General features: G+C 40.4%; 1 protein-coding gene across 1 annotated transcript in view; it reads left to right on the forward strand.

The window, feature by feature from the left end:
• The window catches only part of DPP6 (dipeptidyl peptidase like 6), a 349,551-nt gene extending 343,357 nt beyond the window's left edge, over nucleotides 1-6,194 (forward strand). The window contains exons 21-25 of the mRNA XM_087945820.1: nucleotides 864-1,145; nucleotides 2,604-2,665; nucleotides 3,592-3,664; nucleotides 3,824-3,897; nucleotides 5,582-6,194. Of these exons, the coding sequence (XP_087801946.1) occupies nucleotides 864-1,145; nucleotides 2,604-2,665; nucleotides 3,592-3,664; nucleotides 3,824-3,897; nucleotides 5,582-5,728 (638 nt within the window). The 3' untranslated portion in view covers nucleotides 5,729-6,194. The remainder of the gene's footprint in view (nucleotides 1-863; nucleotides 1,146-2,603; nucleotides 2,666-3,591; nucleotides 3,665-3,823; nucleotides 3,898-5,581) is intronic.
• Nucleotides 6,195-26,158: the final 19,964 nt, after the last annotated feature.

The raw sequence follows: 26,158 nt of genomic DNA on the forward strand, positions 1-26,158 counted from the left end.
AAAGATGCCAATGAGAACATAGAGATGAACTCTGTAAAGGAAGTCCTTGAGTTATAACCGACCGCTTAGCAGTCTACTTGGAAAAACAGAGTTACGACCAGCTCCTGTGGTCAAGCCTGGCCCCACTCCCATGGTCACATCATCGCAATTCGGGCGTTCAGCATTGTATCCACATTTGTGGCCATTCACAGCATCCCATAGCCACATGACCACGTTTTGCTGAAAACCAGAAGTCAATTCCAATTCTTATAGAAAGTAAGCCATAGTAAGCAATCAGTTCACTTAACGGCTGTGGCATTCACTTTATGACTGTCTCATTTATTTAAATTTTTTTTGGGGGAGGGGAGAAAGTTCATCAAAATCAGGTCAGTTGCACAGCCGACTCAAATTCCAGCTGTCCCGACATACGACCATAATGGCCAGGCTTCATTACAATCATATGTCAACTATCAACTCATAAAATATTTATATGGTCTTTTTAGAAAAGAAAGGGAGGGGGAGGAGTGTGGCAGCTTGGAAACCGAAAGTGCATTCCATAAATAGTTTTCAAAGATAGTAACCAGGTGACTAAAATTTCTGCCGTGCAAAATTCTAACTGGAGAACATGATTGATGACTCTTGGCTATGGATGTGTCCCATTGGAGAATATGAATTACGATACACCCAGAGGGGTGGGGGAAAACCAGGGTCAAGGGTGACAATGAATGATGTGTCTCAGAGTCGGCTACACCCAGGCAGTTCTGGATATGTTAACTCCCAATAAATCCTTTTGAAGTTTTGGAAGTTTGGCTCGAGACTCTTGATTTAATTGGGGTAACTGCCGGAATCCTGACATCAAGCACTATTTGTACTGCCTTCTTGAGATTTTGGTACTCCCAAGATTCCCAGACAAGATTTACTAAAGACATTGTCACTTCTTAAGTATTTGAAAAGGGGCAAACCAGAGCTCCATGGAAATTCAGGGTTGCTTGATTATTTTTTCCCTCCGCACGTACCCCCTTTCATCTGTTTTCCTCTTCTCTTTGCCTCTCAGGATTATGGCGGCTACTTGAGTTCATACATCCACTTTTCTGGAGAAGAAAATAAAGAGCCAACCTTCTCGTGTGGCGCTGCTCTTTCCCCCTTGTCAGACTTCAGATTGTATGGTAAACAGTGATCTTGTTGGGCTGATAGGAATAAAAGCAGGTTTTTCATTGCATGGCATTGAATCTTAGTATTCTGCAGGTTTGTTGCAAACATTTAATATTAAAATATGCAGGCCAGGTCTGTGAAAAGTCAAGGTGGAGGCTTCTGGCTGAGAAAAGAATGTGATGCGGAGGCTAAGTAAGGAAATTGACTGGAGCTTTAGAAGACAGCCATGAGTATTCACCTGCATGGCTTAGAAACCTGGGTAGCTTTGAACAGCTTGCAGTACTGGGTGAACCCAGTACAAGATAAAGCCATCCAAAGCAAACCTATTCCATTTCAGAAAGATAATATCCTGTGCTAGGAAGACAAATACGGCTCAAATCTTCATGTTTTTTTCGTGATCAGCCTACTTTGATACTGAATTAGTAGTGGTTACATTTTCCAGAAGCCCCCCTTTTTGTTGGGCTTGGTGGAGAATGTCTTGCTTTACAGGAACGGAAGGAAGGAAGGAAGGAAGGAAGGAAGGAAGGAAGGAAGGAAGGAAGGAAGGACAGGAAGGAAGGAAGGACAGGAAGGAAGGAAGGAAGGACAGGAAAAAGGAAGGAAGAACAGGGTAAAGGAAGGAAGAACAGGGTAAAGGAAGGAAGGAAGGACAGGGCAAAGGAAGGAAGGATAGGGTAAAGAAAGGAAAGAAGGACAGGGTAAAGGAAGGAAGGAAGGACATGGCAAAGGAAGGAAGAATGGAAGGAAGGATAGGGTAAAGTAAGGAAGGAAGAACAGGGTAAAGGAAGGAAGGGTAGGGTGAAGGAAGGAAGGACAAGGTAAAGGAAGGAAGGAAAGGAAGGAAGGAAGGAAAGAAAGGAAGGGCAGAGGAAGGGAGGGAGGAAGGAAGGAAGTTGATGGGAGGGAGGGAGGAAGGGGGGGAGGAAGGAAGGAAGGAAGGAAGGAAGGAAGGAAGGAAGGAAGGAAGGAAGGAAGGAAGGAAGGAAGGAAGGAAGGAAGGGTCTAATGCTAAACCAGTGCAACAAACTTTCTAATTGTTCTTTAATCTTATTCTTTTCTTCAAAAGTTCCTCTCGGTCTGTCACCTTCTGGATGTGTTGTACTTCAACACCCAGAATTCTCTATTCACAGTTCTGGGAGTCCAAGCCTCTTGCTCCATCCACCAGGAATGGCTGCAAGATATTGAGATGATATAACAAATAAAAATAACTGAAGAAAAAATGGAAAATCTTGAAAAAAAATGAGGCCAAAAATGCCAAGACTGAGACTTCCCTAGTCATGTGCCAAATTCCAGAAAACTGTCCCATTGACCAAAATTGCTTAAATATCCTGCCTATGGAGTATTTTTAGCCTTATAATTTGTCCAGATATGCATAATTTTCAACCTGTGAGGCAAAGATCCGACAACAGAAAATGCCATCCAAGTTTAGTATCAGTAGTTTGAATTTAAATTCTTTTCTTTTCTTCCCTCAGCTTCAGCTTTTTCAGAAAGATACTTGGGATTGCAAGGGTTCGACAATAATAAGATATATGAGGTAAATCAGGTTAACTGTGATTTATTTACTTAGTTATTTAATAAACATTAATTTATTAAGCGTAATGCTATTTGCAAGTAGACAAGGGGGATGGCAGTAGTTAGAATGTATTCTTTATTTATTTATTTTGTAAGCTTTTCTTCAGATCAAATATATTCTACATTCTACAATTATCAATATTTGATCTGCAGAAAAACAGGATCTTGATTTCATTTTTGATTATTTGAGGTGTTAAAATATACATCAAGAAACAAATGACAAAAAACTATAGTAAATTAATTTATTGCAGTCATTAACCAGCTCTCTTTGTTTGTGCCTTCCGCTTCGTTTAAGATGCAACATCCTAAAGTGCAAAATCACAACGGATTGAAATCATGACAACAAAAAAATAGTAATATTAAAAGTATAACATTAAGAAAGGGGTTTCCAAATGTTTCTTTTTAAAAAAAAAATCTTTATTTTTCCTGATATAATTTATTTATTCATTTAAAGACAAGAATAAATATTTTCATAAAAAAGATGATACTAAAAGCATCAAAAGGGGGATTAGAATAGAAAGAGAATAGAGTAAAGTAGCATAGAGGAGAACAGAACAGAGTAGAACTGAATAGAACAGAAACAGAGTAGAACAGAACCGAATAGACCAGAACAGAGTACAGTATAGTACAGTACAATAAATAATTTTATCTTAATAACAATTTAATAGTTTCATAAAATATATCCTGCTTTCTATAAATATCACAGAGGTGGTATACAGATCAGAAAAAAAGGAGTAGTACAGTAAAGCACAGTAGTACAGAAAACAAAATGCACAATAATACTCTTTAAAGCTAATTCTTATGCAAGACAGTCTTAAGTGCTATGTTGATTGTGGTGAATTTTAAAGTGTCTGTAATATTGAAAATTATTTCTTTCACCCTTCTCAGATTACTAAACTCTCTCACCGAGTAACATCATTGAAGGACCAAAATTTTTTGATCATCCATGCAACAGCTGATGGTAAGTTTATATGAACCAAGCCTACAGACAGTCCCTGCTCAAATAAAGAGAAATAAAAGCTTTATTTTAGTCACAATAAATATTTTTGTTTTGGGTTGGGTTATTTGGTAGTTCAGTTATTTACTTCCTGGAACTTAATTACCTTAATCTATTTTACAGAGAAAATTCACTTCCAGCACACTGCAGAGTTCATTACTCATCTAATTAGGACAAAAGCTAATTACAGTTTGCAGGTACCGTGCTGTCACATAATCATTTTTTAAAAAACAAATGTTTTTTCCCCTCTCTTTCTCTCTCTCCCTCTCTCTCTTTCTCTCCCTCTCTCTCTCTCGCTCTCTTCCTCTGTGGGCATGTGTTTATATATGCATGTATCTATGCATGTATGTTGTTTATAGTTTACAGGATTTTAAAGCCAGTTTGGTCTAGGGTTAGTAGTAATACTAACTACTAGACCAGCTGGCCTAGTAATAAAGGCACAATAAAAATTAAATTTAAAAATATATATTTTGCTTGAATATAGCCTCCATGCAGTTGAATATGTCAAAATGAAGTTTGTACTATGCCCTCTTGGTGCTTTTTAACCTCTTTTCCCATGGATCATGGTTTTCTCTAATTATTTTAGAGAATTTGTCCAAACTATAGTACTAAGTACTGGAAATTTCATCATATGCTTTTATTAGATTAGAAGAAAACAACATAAAGAATTTAGCATGTTAAATTTTGTTTTTTGGGAGGGGAGGGGGAAGGATTATTTATTTAAATAACACATTCAAAACACAATTTATTAATAAGAAATGTGTTACAAATTGCCCATTTTTAACATTTTTCAGAATACAAAGTATATAAAATATTCGCATGCCCCCCCCCCCAAAAAAAATAGAAAAAGGAAGCAAAAGCAAGATGATTTTAAAAAGATCTTGGGCTACTCCAATCGTCATAAATATGAGCCAGGCCCCAATTCTCTGAATTTTGATGGCTTGGCCACAAAGATGCTGCGAGAGTCGTGTGAAAAACAGTCATAATTTTTCACCACTGTAACCTCAAACTGTCACTAAATGAAAGGTAGTAAGTTGAAAACTACTTGTATATAAACCTGCCTTGCTCTACATATCCCATCCCAAGTCATAGTTGTGAATAATTGATGATCTTCAACTTTGATCAGGGACAGATGAAAACCCAAAAAAATCCAAGTTGTGGGTGTTCTGTCGTGGAACAAAGACAGACTTGAGACCGGAGTTGAATTCAGCTCTTTATTAACTGTCAGTAACTTCAACTAAACTCGAGCCGCGGCAGCCTCTTTTATAGTGGCTGCTTACGGCTCGTGGCCAATGGCATCATTTTAAACCTCCCACCGTTTGGCGGACCAATCGCAACAGTTGTTAACCACCAATCACTAGGCGGCAGTGGTAGTCCAATCAGAACGTAGTATTACGAGTATGCAAATGTCTATATACAACAGTGGACCTCTGCTATGTTATTGAATTCACACCATTGCTACCGGGTCAGCCAAACCGATAGTAAAAAAAAGCCTCCAACAAACAGCTGAGAGGAGAAAGAAGAGGAAAGCGCAGGATCGGCTCTCCCACCACCACCCTCTGCACTTTTCTCTTCTTTATCCTGGCGCTGCAGGCCTCAGCTGATGTGTGGAAAGCTGTGCGCATGCACGTTAGGTCCGTGTTAGGTGCATGTGCGTTAGGTGCACGCACGAACAATCACCAAACCGGTAATGGAACAGGTAGGATCCCACTTCTGACTCCCACCCCTTTTAATTATCCATGTGGCATGTAAACAAGAGGCAGTTCACTCACGCAGTTGTGGCAGCCATTTTGTTTCTTGGGGGATACACTCTGGCTTTGAAGAAATCCCTCCACCTCAAAGATGTGAGACCCATCTCAACCATAACTTTTTCCTTGGCAGATCTACCCCGACGAAGGTCACTACTTCAACAGCCCAACCCTGGAGCAGCACTTGTATAAGTCCCTTGTCAATTTCTTTGTGGAATGTTTCAAAATGCCGGACAAAATGCCAGTGGTTTCCACGAAAGAAGACGAGGATGAAGATTAACTTTCTGGGCTTGTGCTAAGAAGCACAAGGCGACTTCTCAAAAAAAAGATATGCAACTAAATCCTCCCGATTTCCCTTCCCTGATGAAAGGAGCGTTATGTGAGCATGTATTTAAGAAAAGCAAAAATGGATTAACAGTCCTGGTGCTGGTATCGGAGCTCCTGCCTTTTCCAAACAGAAAAATATTTAAGCATGAGGAACTCAGCAGACGCTGCTGTTGAGAACCGATCCCTATGAACAAAATGGCCACCGTGCAATTTCTGGTTGAAGAGGCTCGACTGGGAAACCGAACTCTGAAGGCAAATTCGCCCAGATGCCCACAAAGCAACCCTTTGCATTGACCAAATGCAAGTCCCAGAAATGAGTATAAAGCCCACCCTCTGTCTGTGTTAGGGGTCCCTTATTTAGCATCTCATTGTTTCCTATAAAATGAACCATCCACGGAATAAAGATTATAGCACAATTATTTTTCGAGGGTACCGAATTGTGTGTTGTTTACCTGTCGTCTTCTGCATTTCTAAGAAATTAGGCGTTGCTACGGAACTCCTCAGTTATACAGGCGTTTTCTTTGTATAAAACACTGCTGTAGCTTGACTAACCTCACACTGTACAGGCATTTCTCTCTATATAGTTTTTTTTTAGCTGTCGCTCCCTTTCACTTCAGCCTTGCTCACTACTAAAACTTTGTTGCTGCAGTGTGCTCTGGCTTTAAGAAAGCCCCTTTAAAGCCTAGAGAGCCACAGGAGTTCCACTTTACGATTTTTTTTTTTAGATATTCTGGAACTCTTCCCGTCTGTTTCTTTAATGCTCCAACAGCAATTTAGCTTTATGGATTTGTATTGTCCAATATTAACCAATATTTTGTCTTATGCTTTTTAAAAAAAGTCCTTCATTAGAGGGACAAGGTTAGCTGCATGACGGTTGTCATCCTACAATATCCCCAAATTGCTAGTTCCTATTGTTGCGGGTTGGCAGGATTGGGAATATGTGAGAAGTTACTCTCAAAAGATCATGTCTTAATTGTGCTTGCAGTGTCTTGTATCAGCAAGTGAACAGCTTTCCTGGAAATGGAAATTGCTTCTCTTGAATTGCTCCTCTTGCTTTTATCAATAGCTACAGCTTCTGTCATTTATACCGTTACCTTCATAATATTACCCAGCTTTTAATTAGTCCTAACAGACTGCCTTATCTGTATGTTGTGTTAATGTAATGATAAAAATCTGGGTTGAGGCATTGCAAGTTTGCCTTTTTTGTTTTTCCCCTTTGACTCCCCCCCCCCCTGGAAATTTGAACACAGTCATTTCTTTCTTAGAGTTCAGAGAAGACAAGATTAAAACAGTTCAAAACTACCCCAATCCATATTTTTATTCCTTTAATTCCTCTTTTCCTCCTCCTTCTCTTTTCTTTTGCTCTGCTACTGTTCCCCCCTGTAAATTATTCCAACCCAACGTACAACTAATATGAATATTGTATACTTCATTTTGTTGTGTATAAAAGGAATGTAAAGTTAAAGATTTGTCAAGTTCCTTTCTGGTCCGGCATCTTGGACTATTCTTACTCTTAACGTTTTGTGTTCTACGTGCATGTAAAAACTCTTGTTTGCTTATTAAGGCCCCTTAGAGGTGTTCATTCAGACTAAATTAAACCTTTTCTACTGTTTTTGACAGCTTGAATGTCAGTGCAGGTTTTCTGCATTTTTACATATATTGTTGAGAAAACACACATCCGAAACAGCAGGAGAATTGGTGATGTTACTTCACCCGGATTTTTTTTTCTGCCTCTGCTTTATTTTAGGTTGAGATTGTTAGCTGTTGGTAGCAATTAGATCCTGGTGGAAGATATACCAGTAAACCAAACCCCAAGGCAAGGGGGGAAATCGGGAATCTTGGTGAATTTCCCCCCATTTTCATAGTTTACTCTGCATCAAGAGTCCTATAGAAAGCTACCGCAGAATAATCCACTCCTTCAGCCAAATGCCAAATAGACCATGTGAATGGTACGGGTCCAGGTTTCAATAATCTTATAGGCCAGGATGCCTGAGCTGATCCTGCTCCAGAGGAGGTAATCCCTTGCTCTGTTTATAAAAATTTTGTATAGAAGAAGCCTGGTGTGGCACAATAATGTTTGTTGATCCATGAAATAAAGCATTATTTTACCTTCTGAGTTGTTGTGGTTATTCTTTCTTAACTATTAGGTGACTGTAAAAGTAGGTGTAATCTAATGCAGGGGTCCCCAACCACCGAGCTGCAGACTGGTACTAGTCCGTGGAACATTTCTTACCGGGCCGCCGGTTTGCTCGGCACCGCCATCTTGTTTGACGAGAAAGTGCTTCCGGGTGAGCTTTTCCGGTTGGAAAGCGGCGTTTGGGTCCTGAAGGAATCTCGCGCCTTAGTTTCATCGAAGGGGAGGGCTTCAACGAAACAAGGCGCGAGGATTCTTTCAGCACCCAAGGCAAGGCGAGCCGGCGACCATCCCGAAGCCGTCCCAAGCGAAGCCCATCGACAAAGGTACAAAGGAGGAGTTGAAGGTGGCAGGGAGAAGCGGGGGACGGCTGGCTGGCCGGTCGCTTGGCTCGCCTTGCCTTGTCATGCGTGCTGATGCCGGTACCGGGCTGCGGATCATTTTGTGATGCCGGTACCGGGCCGCGGCACAAAAAAGGTTGGGGGCCACTGATCTAATGCATGGTCTCTGAAGTTCATTGTGATCTTCAGGAGATTCTCTGTTAAGGAAAGTTGCTCAGCCCGACCTTTTTCTTCTTCCCTCCTTTCTCTGAATGAAAATGGTTTGAATCAGTGGGGGAGGGGGCTGAATATGATTAACATAATCAAGGGGTGGGCCTTCAATCATTGCCTGAAAGGAGTCATGCCATCTCCACATGACCTCTGAGCGGGAGATGCCTCTTTCAAAAAGGCAGGTGTTTTTTTCAACTGACCTCCCAATTCTGTTAACTAGGTCCATGTTCCCAAAGTAAATGTACTGGCCATTCCAAAGCAAAGCTTGGGAAAGACTGAGATACATATGGATTTGCACGGGTAAATGATCCAATACACATTTTTAAAACGTTATTCTTTAAAATAGATTATAGATAGAGATAGATTAGAGAGAGAGAGAGAGAGATGATAGAGATAGATAAGATAATAGATAAATAGATAGGTAGGTAGGTAGGTAGATAGATAGATAGATAGACAGACGTACAGACAGACAGACAGACAGACAGACAGACAGACAGACAGATAGATAAATGGATGGATGGATGGATGGATGGATGGATGGATGGATAGATAGATAGATAGATGATAGATAGATAGATAGATAGATAGATAGATAGATAGATAGATAGATAGACAGACAGACAGGGTGGGATAGATAGATAGATGATAGATAGATGATAGATGATAGATAGATGATTGATAGATAGATAGATAGATAGATAGATAGATAGATAGATGATAGATAGATAGATAGATAGATAGATAGATAGATAGATAGATAGATAGAAAAGATAGATAAATAGATAGATAAATGGATAGATAGATGGATGGATAGATAGATAGATATAGATAGATGAGAGGATTAGATAGATGATAGATAGACAGACAGACAGATAGATAGATGAGAGGAATAGATAGATAGATAGATGATAGATAGATAGATAGATAGATAGATGATAGATAGATAGATAGATAGATAGATAGACAGACAGACAGACAGACAGATAGATAGATGGAATAATGGATGGATGGATGGATAGATAGATAGATAGATAGATAGATAGATAGATAGATAGATAGATAGATAGATAGATAGATAGATAGATAGATAGATGAGAGGATTAGATAGATAGATGATAGGCAGACAAATGAGACGAGAGAGAGAGAGAGATACATAGATGATTGATAATGAATGAGAGAGCAAGATGAGAGAGAGAAGATTATAGATACCACTCCACCTTGGGGAAGATTGTAAGAACATTTGATATTCACAATTTAATCTCCTGTGAAAATGCTCGCTCTGATAGGTCCATAGAATGTGGGCCAAAATCTGCAATCAAGTTGATCCAGGCCCTGTCCCCATGTTCAAAAGCGGTGGACGGTCAATCACAACCTCTTGTCCACCATGTTACAGATTTTGACCTACCCTGTGCATATCCCTGAGTGACTTTGGGGCTTCTGTTATTTTTAAAGAATAAGACATTGATGGGGGGGCAGCTCTTCATGGATTAGATTCCATATTTGATCTTTTTCAGTTTTGCCTTTGCTTAAGTACAGAATTGGCAAAATGCAAAGCCCTTTCCAGTCAATTACATCATCATTCTGTGATTTAAACAAACAAACCAAAGGCACATTTTCTCAAGCAGAGAATAAACGAGAATATTTGTACCCAGGATTGAACTGTGGGGCCCTCGTTGCTCTCTGAACTTGGCCGTTTTCTTGTAGACATTTCATTACCCAACTACTACTACCCAACCAAGCACTGATGGATTTTACCTAGTTGAGTAATGAAATGTCTACAAGAAACAATCAAGTTTAGAGAGCACCAAGGACTGTATGGTTTTGTATGCGGTGTCTGAGAAGGAACCTCCGTGAAAGCATAAGAAGGTAAATAGAGATTAGAGGGATCAGGTTCAATCAGAAGAAAGAAAAGCAAAATCAGTTATTTCAGCAGTCCAGAAATGTTATTTATATGAAGATTAATAGCTGGCTTGAAATACTCGGACCACACCCTGCACTCTTAGCTTGTCTCCCTGAGCGTGACATCTATGAGTTATGAGAAATTGCAATTCCCGTTAACCAAACCAAGAAGGCAACAGCAGCTGAGAGTCGTCCCAAATTAGGCACTATATAACAGCAAAGGAATAGATGTCCTTCATCCCACTTGTCATTATTCAAGAATTTATTTCACTCAATCCATTTTCCACTGTGGAGCTTAGCTTGGTCTTTCAGAATCTCCCCCGAGACAAGCCTAAGAAATTCTTCCTAAAAATACCTAGATATTTTCCTTCTTTTTCAGGCATTTATTTCTCATAACCTTTCTCCATCTTTCTCCATGTATGTTCTCTTTGTTCCAATTTGTACATGTCATTTTCATTTTCATCCATGCCACATGGTCTATTCTCTTTTCCCTTCATTCATAATGTTCCCTACCGGCTCTTTAGGGCATCACTCACAGTACATATTACATCAGTTTCAAGAAGGTTAATTGGATTTCACCCTCCAAAGTCAAACTCTGACCGGCATCTGACATTGGATTTCCCCCTCCCAACTGCCTTAGTGCCTCCAGGGTCTCTTTGTTTCCACAATCAGAAAGCCATGAAGACGTATCAGCTGCCCTCAAACAGGATCTGTCCTGGCCCATCTCTGACTTCTGCCATCAACCCTTGATCTATGTTGACACATATCAGACATTCTTCTCCCCGGCTGATGGGATGACAACGAATAAACAACAACCTTTCTACATGTCTGCTGCGGTGCTATTGTGTTTCCTTTTTTTTAATTCTTCATAGATTATATCAAACTCCTTTAAAGGCTAAGAATTCAGGATCCTTTTCCAGACTGATGTGCAACCTTATGGCAGAGCCAAAGGTTGGCCAACAATTATCTCAAGCTGCATTTCATGCCAACCTGGTCTATTCGTTTCATGGTTTTTGTTCCAAGTTTGGCTCAGTTTTAAAAGAACATGGAAAAGTAAGTTAAGGAGCAGCTGGATAAGAGAGGTTAACAAGAATTGGTGCAATGCATGGTTAATTGGGAGGAAAAATGAGCCAACGTGACAGAAAATCTGGTAGGAAGCCCTTGGTGCTTTCTGAGTTTGGTTGTTTTCTTGCAGACTTTTCTTTATCTAAACAAAGTAATATTATTAAACGTTACCTAGAAAAGAAATAAAACATCCAAATTCAGACAGCACCAAGGGCCCCAGAGATGCAAATGTTCTTTAAATTTGATTGGCTTCTGGGTTCACACTAAAGAAAACTGAATACATTTGAAGAAGTGCTTCTCATTTTCTCTGTTTAGGGAGATGAAAAACTATCTGTGATGAGCAGGAAAAATAGTACCCCTAAGTAAAGAACATCATGGAGCATAGTAAAGGATCTGTTTTTCACACTTATAAACCATGATTTCAAAACAAACAATTTCATGCCAGATTCTTGTTTAGAAAGTGTGGTTGATCTCCAATATTTACTAAGTAAAACATTTACTTAGTACAACGTTTACTCACAATTTTGAAATTCTGTAGATCTAACAAAGTAAAAATATTATGGACATTTGGAATTTAATAATTCTAGTTACAAGTAATCCTCAAGTTATGACCATAATGGAACCTGCCCATCATAAGTCACGAATGTCTTAAATTGGGTCACCCATATAACTCACTAAATTTGACTACTTTTTCTGAGGTGATCATTAAGCAGATGTGGCAGTTATAAAGCGATCACCACAGTCATTAAATCAGTGGTGGAATTCAAAATTTTTTATTTCCAGTTCTATCAGTGTGGCTTGGTGGGCGTGGCATGGCTTGGTGGGTGTGGTAGGGGAAAGATACTACAAAATCCCCATTCCCTCCCCACCCTACTAACCTGCTTTCCAGTTCCGTTCTCCTGTGCAGGGCAAACAAAAGAAGACCCAGCCAATCAGCTGGGACTCGGGAGGCAGAGAATAGAGGGAGGCGGGGCCAGTCAGAGGTGGGATTTGCCGGTTCTCTGAACTACTCAAAATTTCCACTACCGGTTCTCCAGAAATGGTCAGAACCTTCTGAATGCCACATCTGCATTAAGTGCCTTCTGTAGTTGTTAAGTGAATCAATGATTAAGATTAAGAGAACCACAATGGGTGTGTTTTGCTGAAAACTGGAACTAAAAACCAGGTTTCAGCAAAGCCATAATTAATAGAAGTTATGTGACTGCAGGATGCTGTAAAAATGACTAAATATTGGTTAGCTGCTAAGCGCCATAGAACTTCAGAGCCAGGAAGGTCCACCTTAACTAAGCAACCTGTCAGAAGTCAAGGACCTATATAGAATATTGGATTTAACTGCACTAGAAATGTTTGGCTTTCTCCCTCGATGATAATACTTCAAATATTTTAAGTTGTTCCATTTCTATTTATGATGTTAGCCATTTTTCAGGAAATGCCAGGAGAGTGGGTCAACCATGTTCTCCAGATCTTCTGTCTTTAGATACTCCATCCTAATACATCTCCTGGTCCATTAATCAGTTCGGAAGATCTGTTGCAACCATGTCTTATTTTTAATTCCAGCTCAGGCAAACGTTTTCTGCTAAGCTGAGCTGCTGAATAATTAAAGCAATATTTGTGGGTTTTGCTCTGAAAATTCCTAACAGCTGTGGCATGTTTTGATATTTATAAATCTCAAATAAATTATGCATCTGCCTGGGCATGGAGCTCAGCATGACACTTATTAATATCACCATTCTGGCCACAAAAAGCTACCATTCATTTAATTTTATTCCTGCTGTTTTGTCAGGAACAACACGAGCCCACTGTCGGACTTAATCAGCCTTGCCAGGAAGGTTTCAATTGTGGATCAAGGACCTGACAGTTATTTTTTGACTGCATTTTTATGTCCTGTTAGAAAAATACTAATTTAGAGAAAAGAAAACCCTCGTGGAAATTAAGGGGTTGCTTTCAGTTGTGCAGACTGGATAAACAGGGCAATAATTAATTGTCCATGTTTTGGACATTAAAATGGATTTGACATTAACATGGAGTTGTTGGCCCTTTCCTCTGATATGGGCTACCCAATCCTTATTCAGGATGGGTTTCTGGAGACTATACTAGAAGAGACTGGAGATTAAGGCATATGAAGAATGGTTACAGGAACTGGGCTTGGCTAGTCTAGTGAAGAGAAGGACTAAGGGGAGACAGGATAGCAGTCTTCCAATATTTGAGGGGCTGCCACAGAGAGGAGGAAGGGGTCAAGCTATTTTCTAAAGCATCCAAAGGCCAGAGAAGGAATAATGGATGGAAACTGATCCAGGAGAGATTCAACCTGGAAATAAGGAGAAACTTTCTGATAGTGAGAACCATCCACCAAGGGAACAGAAGTTGCCCTTGGGAGTTGTGGGAGCGCCATCACTTGAGACTTTCAAGAAGAGATTGGACTCCCATCTGTCAGAAATGGTGTAGGGTCTCCCGCTTGGGCAGGGGGTTGGACTAGATGACCTATAAGGTCCCTTCCAACGCTGATTATCAGTTATCTGTATATTTATACTAGACTGTAGTGCCTTTTAGTTGGAAAAACTAAAAGCACATCTTTGAATCCTGTTCTGTGGAGGAACGCAACATAAGGTTCTCTTACACATCCTGTAAAATCTCCACTTGAACATAAGTCAATGTGAGTGAACACTGTTAAGAACACGCTGTAATAAGTGGTAATGTGCTTTTAATTGTGAAAATATGTTCAATAAAGATTATTATTTTAAAAAAAAGAGTGGATGGGAAACCCCCATCTCTATAGATCTATGCTTATTACTCACAGGTTCTTCCTAACATTCAGCCCAAAATTGCCTACCTTTAAATCTGTGTCTGTTGTCCATTAACCTGTCAAATACGGCAGACTGTATGGTGATTTAGGGAATAGACAGTCCTCGACTTACAAACCATTCAGTAAGCGACCAATGAAAGTTACAACAGTACTGAAAAAAAGTGACTTATGACCACTTTTCACACTTACAACCATTGCAGAATCCCCATAGTCTTGTGATAAAAATTCAGACACTTGGCAACTGATTCATATTTATGACGGTTGCAGTGTCCCGGGGTCATGTGATTCCCTTTTGCCACCTTCTGACAAGCAAAGTCAATGGGAATGCCAGATTCACTTAACGACCGTGTTATAATTTAACAACTGCAGTGATTTAATTAACAACTCTGGCAAGAAAGGTCATAAAATGGAGCAAAACTCACTTAACAGCTGCCTTATTTAGCAATGGGAACGTTGAGCTCAACTGCGGTTGTAACTTGAGGATTACCTATACACACATTCTCTCATTTCCAGCCGTACATCTATAAGAAAGGGACCCAACCATTCTGGAACTCGCTCATATCTCCCTTGTAGGCCTCAGGGGCACAAAACTACCTCCGCAAAATGAAGATAGAGATGAAGGATATGAGGAAGCACAGCAGAGGTGGGTATTCAGCAGGTTCTGACCAGTTCTGGAGAACCGGTAGAGGAAATTTTGAGTAGTTCAGAGAACCGGCCAATCCCGCCTCTGACTGGCCCCGCCCCCATCTATTCTCTGCCTCCCGAGTCCCAGCTGATAGGCTGGGTCTTCTTTTGTTGCCCTGCACAGGAGAACGGAGCTGGAAAGCAGGTTAGTGGGGTGGGGAGAGAATGGGGATTTTTCAGCCTGTTTTTAGGGCATTTTCAGACTGTTTTTGAGTGTTTCTGGGGCCAAAAATGGCCTGAAAATGGCCCAAAAAATGGCCTGAAAACAGCCTGAAAACCAGATTTGCCCCAACTTTCTGAATCCTACCTCTTCCTTTGAGGTGAGTGGCTGGAAGGTGGAGCTGGGTGTGGTGAGTGACATCACCCACCCAGTCACATGACCAACCGGCCACACCTACCCAGCCAGAGAACCGGTTGTTGAAAAATTTGCAGCCCACCACTTTCCCTTTATCTGTGGCCTCTTCCTTCTGTCTCGTAATGTCATTCCCCTATACCGTTACACATCGTGTGTGAAAAGTGTCTTCCCCATCCTCTGTTGTCCCCATCACTGACTTTTTAGATGTTTTGGCACCGATGATGTCCCCAGGGAGAGAAATTCATCAATGTGTTTATGCTGATAGATTATTTTTATGGCTACAGCCATCAAGAGTGACTTAAAGGTTGAAAAAATAAGGTCTTGGTGAGGCAGCTTTCTTTTTTCCCCTTCATGCCATCTTGGATGCCCAGCCAAGCATTTAAGGATATAAAGCAGGGGTGTCAAACTCAAGGCCCGAGGGCCAGATCCAGCCCGTGGGGTGCTTAGATTTGGCCTGTGGGGCCTCTCTGGAAAGAGTGAAGGACTGGCCCACGGAGCCTCTGCCAGTGAAAACAGAGTTTGGGAGGACCACATGCAGCCTTCCGAGTTCCATTTTCTCTGGCAGAGGGTTGCAAGAGGCCCCCACAGCCGAAAACAGAGCTCTGGAGTCCGTTTTCACTGGCAGAGTGCTTGCCCCCCCCCGGGAGTTCCCCAACACAAGTGATGTTGAACTGGCCACGCCCACCCTGACCACACCCACCCGGGCCCCCAAGGGCAAACACAACCCTGATGCGGCCCTCATTGAAATCGAGTTTGGCACCCTTAATGTAAAGCAAACAGGAATCCTTTTTTCTTCATTTTTATTTATTTTTGCCAATATAACCTGAACATAGACATGGCTCCTCCTAGTGTTCAAAATGGATCACTACAGCTTTCTTTTTGAAATAAGGGTTCCTTGTGTATTTAGGTACGACATTTGTCAGGCCACCCATTTTAAATATATAACCTTGGGAAGGTGATAACAAGCCACAAAAGTACACAGGGAAACCTCAGTTTAAATTACCATAATTGTCAATTCTTTGAGGTAAACCCCATAGGAAGACTAGAACTTATTGAAGTAAGCGATATGAACCAGAATTCCCTAGCCAATATGCTGGTTGGGGATTTCTGCGAGTTGAAGTCCACCCATCTTTCAATGTTCTTTTAGTGGATACACATGAACCCATTCTTCTACATGCTTGTTCTGACCAAGGCTTACGGAGACGCTAAAGGGAGTCCCAAAACCCTTTTTTTTTCTTTATTTCAACGGCTGTGAATTTTAGTCATTCACTGCCCGTAATGAGTCTGAATAGTTTGTAAATAATCCCATGGAAGTCTGCCAAAGTCCTTCAGGAAAAATCTGATAATCTTCCCTGAAATGCTGCCAACGACTAAATGTCCAATTAATTATATGAGGAACACAAATGGAACACAAATTCAACACCGAGCTTCAGGTTTAATCCAAACAGAGTGAACAGAGTTGCTTCCTGCAAAGGTTCATGTCCCTTTGCTCTTCCTTTATGTCTTATGGGAGGGCCAATCACCTCCAAGCCTTACTCTCGAGTCGCCCCTTTTGTCTTAACTGTTCTTGCCTTCTGGCAGCTCTGCACACACACGCACTCAGAACAGGCTCCCCTTGTTCCTCTGCCTTGCTGCTGTCAAATTCTAGAGGCTCCGGAGTCAGCACATAACTCTCAGATGGCCCTGGCTCCATTTCTGTATCAGATGCATCATCCGAGTCCTCCCCAGACTCCCGGACTGGCCCATGTTCCTCCCCACTGTCTGATTCTGCTATCATTTCTGCAGGCTGCCGACGGACCACAACAATGCTCTGCCACCATTTTGACATAGTATCTGTATGTTTTCCTGATTGCACCAATGCCAATAAATGATCTGATCACAACATCTCATGAAGTTATGGAGTTCCTGTTTTGACATCTTGTGAAACTTGGAAGGCAGGATGCCAAAACATCATGAGAGATGAAATACAAAAGCTGAAATATTTCAAGAGTCAAACCCTGTATACTATTGACATCTCAACAAGCACAACTAGAAACACCTTGTAGTGGATCACAAGTTGGAATTCAGTGATTAATGCCACTGGTTCTATGTTAAAACAAGCCTTTGAACTAGGAAAAGGGTCATTAACAATAAAATTAAAACAAGAAGATCCTGCAAAAATGTGTACATAGTGCCAAGATAGTTCCAAGATTGTTGGTTAAAAAACATTCTCCCCTTGAGAGTTTTTTCCAATTTGCCAACCTGAAGACTTCAACTCCCAGAACTGTATACTGGCCCAGGAATTCTGGGATTTGAAATCCACACATCTTAAAATTACCAAACTTAAAGCTCCAAGTGAATGGCAGTTGATAAAAAATATCACACACACACACACACACACACACACACACACACACAAATATATATATCCCCAACAGACTATCTTGAATATAATCAACAGGTATTTTTTTAAAAAAAGAGTAAGTAAAGGTCATTCACCAATGAGGATACAGAGAGGAGAGTAAAGAGTTGATAGGTGGATTCCCTTGCAGCCCAATTCTATGAATGGCAGAAACCCAGCATAGCACAAAATATATTTTTTTAAAAGAAATTAGTTAAAAATAAGCAATTTGTACCTATAAAAAGGTTTTTTTCAAGACGTCTTGAAAGGGGACACCCCAATGAACAGAATTACAGAATTATTTATTTATTTATTTGATTTGTCAGGCATGCATTAGATAACAGATATAAGTATAAACATGATTATTAATACATGAAATGGATAAGAATAAAAGGGAGCATTAGGACAGGGACGGTAGGCACGTTGGTGCGCTTATGAACACCCCCTTACAGACCTCTTAGGAATTGGGTAAGGTCAACAGTAGAGAGTCTGAGGTTAAAGTTTTTTGGGGTTTGGGGAAGAAACCACAGAGCCAGGTAGAGCTTTCCAGGCATTGACCACTCTGTTGCTGAAGTCGTATTTCCTGCAATCGGGTTTGGTGCAGTTTACTTTGAATTTGTATCTGTTCTATGCTCCTGTGTTGTTGTGGTTGAAGTTGAAGTAGTCATTGATGGGTAGGACATTGCAATGGATAATTTTGTGTACTATGCTTAGGTCGGACCAAAGTCAGCATAGTTCTAAGTTTTCTAAGCCTAACATTTCAAATCTGGTGGCATAAGGTATTCTGTTGTGAGTGGAGGATTCTTCTTGTGAAATATATTTGGACGCTCTCAATTGTGTTAATGTCCAATATGCAATGTGGGTTCCAGACAGATGAGCTGTATTTGAGAATTGGTCTAGCAAATGTTTTGTATGCTCTAGTTAGTAGTACAATATTACTGGATAAAAAGCTACGCAGGGTTACAAGTTGACAGGTAATATGATATGTTCATTGACAGTATACTGTATGCTGCATGAGTCAAAAAGAGGGCTGTGAAAATATTTACAGACCCCTCACATCCCGGACACAAATTGTTTCAACTCCTTCCCTCAAAACGACACTATAGAGCATTGCACACCAGAAAAATAGACACAAGGAAAGTTTTTTCCCAAACGCCATCACTCTGCTAAACAAATAATTCCCTCAACACTGTCCAACTATTTACTAAGTCTGCATTACTATTACTATGAATCTTCTCATCACTCCTTACCACCCATCCCCTCCCACTTGTGACTGTATGACTATAACTTTGTCGCTTGTATCCTTATGATTTATATTGACTGTTTCCTAGTATGACTTGATTGCTTTTTGTACCCTATTACTATCATTAAGTGTTGTACATCATGATTCTTGATTCTTAACGAATGTACGGTATCTTTTCTTTATGTATACTGAGAGTATTTACACGAAGACAAATTCCTTGTGTGTCCAATCACACTTGGCCAATAAAGTATTCTATTCTATTCTATTCTATTCTATTCTATTCTATTCTATTCTATTCTATTCTATTCTATTCTATTCTGTTCTGTTCTATTCTATTCTATTCTATTCTATTCAGGTAACATATCTGGAAGGTTCAAATTACAAGTTTTAAAATTAGAAACAGCAAAAACAACAAAATCACAGCAGTAACTTTGTAAACTCTTTAAAATTACTGCAGTATTGTCACAGGAAGCCGGTTTAAGGAGGTGGGGGATCATTTGGTCACAAAAAACCCTTCCCTAGCACTATGCCATCCTCTTAAGCCAAATTTCTCCAAAGCCAGGAAAATCCAACTTAGAGGAGAATCTGGTAGCAGAAAAGTTATGCCGCTTTCTGCCCTGCCGTGCCCTGCCCTGTCCTCAAACTTGCCGATATAGATATATTCTTGATAATGGGAGGGAAAAATCTCTACTTTCCGAGGAAGGCAAAAAGAAATTGCCAAGAGGATTGAAAAAATGCAGGTATCTTTTGTCTCGCTTTCAATTTCTTGGTAGAAATTTGGCAAAGCAATTTGAACTTGAGAAAGATACAGCATCTCAGTGTTCAAAGGCAGGCAATTTGCTCTGACTGGGGGATTTTTAAAAATCCCATTTTTGTGGAGAGATTAAGTGACCTCGTAGATGAAGGATCTTCAAACTTGGCAAGTTTAAGACTTGTGGACTTCAATTCCCAGAATAACATGACTGGAGGAGGAATTCTGGGAGTTGAAGTTCACAAGTCTTAAAACTGTCAAGTTTGAAGACCGCTGATGTAGATCTTCTCCAGGAGGATCTGTCCCCAACTTACTTCTTCAGTTCTTCCAACGGTGTGCACATCATCATTGTAACTGAATCTATCTGCCTTACTGTTAGTCATCCTCTTCTTCTCTTACCTTCTGCCTTTCCAAGAACTTCACAGAGTTAAGTCTTTGCACAATGAAATTCGGGGAAAACAAATATCTAGATATGAAGTGGAACAGTACAGGTTTTACCCCAAGCAGATAACAGTCTTGACTATTTAGCCTTACTGAACTAAGTCAATAAATGTCACTTTTTATATTTGGCACACAATAACAACAATTTCTACTTAAATACTGACACACACAAAGATTTTGCCAAATGAAATCAAAGGGAAAAGTATCACAATACCAAAATTCAATGATATTTTAATACAGATTATTTGTATAGAAAATGGGGGGTTGGTGTAATAAAAACAGATATTACATGTTAAGAAATAGAACACCATATTTCAGAATAAAATACCAGTGTCGAAAGCCAAGGAATCAGTAAATTCATTTTTTTAAATTTAATTTTGGCCACAAGATGGCAGCAAAGGCTAAATATGTCCTTAACATCAAACTGTTCAAGTGACTAAAAGGGGTTTATTTTTTCCATGAATATTGCACAGTAATTTAATTTTTATATTGTGATTTTTTTGCATACTCATTTTCTTCGTTTATTATAATGTTTTCCTAGCAGTTTAGCACAGTTAAGGGGTTTTTTTTTTGGAAAGGAAAAGAAAGGAAATTATTTGTGATGTTCTCCACAGCTTTTCCTGACAGGAAATTTGCTTCCAGTGTGTCTCCCATCTGTTCACTCCCATCTGAACATTTTTAGTACTCCTGGACATTGTTCCAGAATGAAGTGTTGTGTACCTCATATGAGCACAGTAGTTCTCAACTATTAACCGAAATAGCTTTTTTTTTCCCCAGGCCTTCTCAAGTCTGAACCAAAGGTACCAATTCTTTAAGATTTGTCTTAACCTGAATTAATGGATTCCTGAAAGCTAACGATTAAATGGGGCAACTCAACTCAAACCATTCCTTATGTATAGTGAGACAATAATGATGTGCCATCCAATAGCAAGAAAGTAGTTTATTTAATCCAATATTTGGCTATTCCAACAGTGGTGGCATTCAAATATTTTTACTACTGGTTCTGTGGGCGTGGCATGACGTGGCTTTGTGGACATGACAGGGGAAGGATACTGTAAAATCTCCATTCCCTCCCCACCCCACTAACCTGCTTTCCAGCTCTCTTCTCCTGTGCAGGGAACCAAAGAAGACCCAGCCGATCAACTGGGACTCGATGGGAGGCAGAGAAGAGATGGGGGCGGGGCCAGTCAGAGGTGGGATTTGCCAATTCTCCAAACTACTCAAAATTTCTGCTACTGGTTCTCCAGAACCTGTCAGAACTGTATTCCAAGATGTTTGGACTTCAACTCCCAGAATTCCACAGCTAGCATCAAAATCCATAATGACCTTCAAGTGGCCAAGATTGAGAAACCATGATCTAATCTGATCTGGCGCAACTGATGGCGGATCCTGCTGTTTAAAGGCAGCACAGCTTTACAAAGTTTTGTTTCACTGTCAAGTATTTGTGACTGTTTGAAGAACTTGTAAGAATTACCCAATCGTTTTTCTCAGGCCAGACGATTAGTCATGGGTATTATTATATAGCAATAGCACTTTAGACTTATATACTGCTTCACAGTGCTTTTGGAGCCCTCTCTAAGTGGTTTACAGAATCAGCCTATTGCCATCAACAATCTGGGTCCTCATTTTACCCACCTCAGAAGGATGGAAGGCTGAGTCAACTTTGAGCCTGGTGGGATTTGAAATGCCAACTTACAGGCAGCTGGCAGTCAGCAAAAGTATCCTGCAGTACTGAACTCTAACCACTGCACCAACGAGGCTCTATATATTCTTTAAACTACATGGATATTAGCAAAAACAGTGGTGCGAGACATTTTGTTTAGTGTTCAATTCCTTGTTATTTTGATCATTGAAGTGTTGAGCACAGGGAAAGTTTGCAGGTTTCAGCATTTCTATGTAATACAATATTCATTGTCAGTAGAACATTTGTTTGCTCCTTCTGTCTTTCTGAAATGAGACAACTTGATGTCCATATTATGACATGGATTGGCACAAAAATCAGATTATAATTAGGCTTTGTAGCTGTTGTTTTATAGTCTTCTACTTCTAATGCAGACAAAACTGAATGTTGGGACAGTCTAACTTTATGTTGAGATAAAATTACAATAAAATTACACATGTTAGTTTACAGGTAATAATGCTTGATTTACAATCATTAACTTAATGACCATTCAAAATTGCAAAGGCACTGGAAAAAATGACTTACAACTAGCACTCAAATTTACAACATTTGCAGAATTTCCACAGTCAAGTGATCAAAATTTGGGCACTTAGCGACTGTTGTGTATTTATGATAGTTGCGGCATCCCAGGGTCATGTGATCATCATTTGTGACCTTCCCAGCCAGATTCCAGCAAGCAAAGTCACGGGGGAAAGCTGGACCCATGATTAAAGACCACACGATTCTGTTAAACATGTGGACAAAAAAGATCATAAAATTGGTTGTGACTCACTTAACGAAATTCAGGTCCCAATAGTGGTCATAAGCAGGGGAGGGATTCAAATTTCTTAACAACCGGTTTGTGAGTGTGGCCTAATTTGTGGATATGGCTTGGTGGGCATATGACTGGGTAGGCATGGCTTGTATGTAAACATTATAAATATTTATGTAAATATTGATATTTTTATAAAAAAAGAGCAACTTTTAACCAAAAGCAGGCAGCCAGATTGAGTTGCACACAAAATCACATATTAATTTAGAGATCTATCTATCTGCAATCGGCTACCTGAGTCTGCACTCAATCCTAAGGAAGGTTTGGCTCTGCTTTTAGATTAGCTAGAAAGCAAGAAATCCAAGGACTCCCTGCTTTCTAGCTAATCTAAATCTCTTGGCAGAGCAGAGCAGCTGATGGTTGGGGGCGGGGGGAGAAAAATAGCAACTTACCAAACCAGGCAAGTTGGATGGCTCGCATGCCAGGTCAGGAGTGGGTGGGGAAGGGAGGGGCCAGTCAGTAGAGCGATTTGCCGGTTCTCCAAACTGCGGACAATCATAACACGCATGTGTGCAGCATTTGCAAGAAATCATCAGCTGTGCCACCTGGACAGGAGGTGCGCAGCATTTGAAAATCATCGTTTCCTGCTTTTTCAACCTCAGCTGTGCCATGCAAAGCAGCTGAGGGGGGAAAAACAGGGAATAAAGGACAGGTAAGAGCCCGGGCAGGCAGGTGGGCTAAATACTGAACCGGTTTGGTGTCAGCTGCTCCTCACAGCTACCAGTTCTATAGAACCAGGCTGAACCAGTAGCAGCCCACCCCTGGTTTTAAGTTAATAGCACCTCTATTGCAATTTTTTAAAAATACACTGCTGAAATAGTCCATTACGCATTTATAAATGCACAGAAAACTGACAGCGATTAGAAAATGTCTTACAATCCACTGTAACCCTAATTGTCAGATTAAATATGTTCCGTTTTAAAAAGTCATCACACATCTTACTTCAGACGCCTGTAGCAAACCGGCTGTTGCAATAAATGAAGGTAGCATATGGTGTCGTCACCATGCATTGTATCTGCATGGGTAGAAGCGCCGATTAGCCCGGTGTTCTTCAGAATTAGGGAAAGAAAAGTGCCTCCTGCCACTTTCATTTAAAACTAAGCATTAAACATGCTGTTTTGTGACTAGCAACCCAATTGGGCCTATAAAGTGCCCAAGAGCAAAATGTATACATTTATTCCTATGAATAGCCTTCAGAGATTGGATTTTTTTTTTTTTACAAGCTGAAGTTTCTGAGCAAGCTCCAAGTAGTAATCCTGCAATTCCACAGTGGCCTCCTATCCTAAAAGCAATATATCCATTGCAACTTTTCTCCTGCTTCAAGATAGTTTTATCAGTTGTGCTGCTGTCAAAATCAACAGCGGCATTTGGGAGCCAACATTTTAAGAAGCTGCTGTGGGCAAACCACTTTCCTGACATGTTAAAAAGCCTGAAGCAGATATAACAGATAATCAAGAGTTGGAAGGGACCTTGTAGGTCATCTAGTCCAACCCCTCCGACCAAGTGGGAAACCCTGTACAATTTCTAACAAATGGCAGTCCAATCTCTTCTTGAAGGTCTCAAGTGATGATGCTTCCACAACTTCCAAGGGCAAGCTGTTCCATTGGTTGATTGTTCTGTCAGAAAGCTCCTCCTCATTTCCTGGTTGAATCTCTCCTTGTTCAGTTTCCATCCATTATTCCTTGTCTGCCCTTCAGGTGTTATAGAAAATAGCTTGACCCCTTCCTCCCTGTGGCAGCCGCTCAAATATTGGAAGACCGCTATCCTGTCTCCCCTAGTCCTTCTCTTTACTAGACTAGCCAAGCCCAGTTCCTGTAACCATTCTTCATGTTTTAGATAATAATTGCTATGGCACCAATTGTTATTTCTGGATTTGTATCCACTTGTCTATATATAAGAATACTGCTTATAAGAATTTTTTTAAAAAAAGACTATTAAAATAAAGTTCAATTTAAAATCAGTATAATTAAAATTAAGACTCTTTCACAGTTGCCGGAGAAGGACAGATGAGGAAATGATCTAGAGTCTCATTTTTGGAAGCAGGTGGGACCTTCAGAAGTTGATCTAAGTAATCAGGCAGGATTTTGAAAGGGGGATCCTTAAGTTCTTGCCGATAGGAATTTAATTAATATAGATTTTAAATAAATAGTCCTGCACCCATTGGTAGCTCCCACGGTCCTGCTAAAAGAAAGTACATGACCAAAATTTCCACGGGTTAAACAAGACAATTGTTAAGTGAGTTTTACCACATTTTACAACCTTGCTTGCCAGTTTTTTAAATGGATCACTGCGGTTATTAAGTTAGTATTACAATTGCTTCTCCGTTGACTTTGTCAGGTCGCAGAACATGATTACACAACCCTGGACCACTGTAACTGTCCTAAATCCATGCCAATTGACAACCATCCAAATTCTTGATAATGTGACCCAGTGGTGGGATTCAAAATTTTTTTACTAGTTCTGTGGCCGTGGCTTGGTGGGCGTGGCAGGGGAAAGATACTGCAAAATCCCCATTCCCTCCCCAACCCACTAACCTGCTTTCCAGCTCCGTTCTCCTGTGCAGGGCAACCAAAGGAGACCCAGCCAATCAGCTGGGACTCAATGGGAGGCAGAGAAGAGATGGGGGCGGAGCCAGTCAGAGGTGGTATTTGCCGGTTCTCTGAACTAATAAAAATGTCCACTATTGGTTCTCCAGAACTGGTCAGAACCTGCTGAATACCCACCTCTGAGGTGACCATGGGAATATTGCAACAGTTGTGTGAAAAAAAAATAGCCATGAGCTGCTTTTTCCAGTTGTCACTGCAACTTCGGTCTCTAAACGTGGTATCAACGAACGTTTCTAAGCAGAGACTACCTGTAATCTTTATAAATGACAGGAACAGGAATAAAAACAGGGTAAGATTCTTCATCCAGGAAACTTGCATTCTAAGCCTGACTCAGACCACACAGTCTCTTCCGATGACTGTCAAAAATATGGGGCTAGATTATGGTTTTCATATACTGCAGAGAGAGCTTTCTAAGATCTTTATTACTTTTAATGAGAACCCAGTTTGAGAAGGGATATATCCCTCTTTTCAGTCTCCTCAAGACATTTCTGTGCTTTTCTTTTTCATCACACGCAGAACTTTACTTATTGGGCAATCCAAAAAGATTGATAAATCTCTCCTCCTCCCACCCCGAACTATTCACTGTTGTGCTGTAATTGTCAAGAGTACACAAAACACCTTCCAATGGACCAGCTCCGAGATAGACGAGGACAGGATGGGTGTAGTTGTCATTCCTCCTAGACATCATGGTTCACATATACACACACAAAGATATCCCCCCACCCAGGGAGAGAGTTCAGAGTCTCTGCATTTCTGGCCATCTCCAAAATCTTGAGGCTCAGAAAAACCCTCTGGGTAGGCAATACCCCACCCCATTCTTATCCAATTGGGCACACACCAACCACATCAGCATATTGGTCCAAGATTCATAAGTGGTTGCTTTTGAATCTGTGATAGTTATTCCACATTCTACCTTTAGCCCAGAGGAGGCGACCAGCAAAGGCACCCAGACTCTCTGCAATGATTTAACAGATAATCA

This window comes from Notechis scutatus, chromosome Z (genome assembly GCF_049901735.1).
Source record: "Notechis scutatus isolate UNSWTSFEM ecotype Mainland chromosome Z, rNotScu1.2, whole genome shotgun sequence".
Taxonomy (NCBI): domain Eukaryota; kingdom Metazoa; phylum Chordata; class Lepidosauria; order Squamata; family Elapidae; genus Notechis; species Notechis scutatus.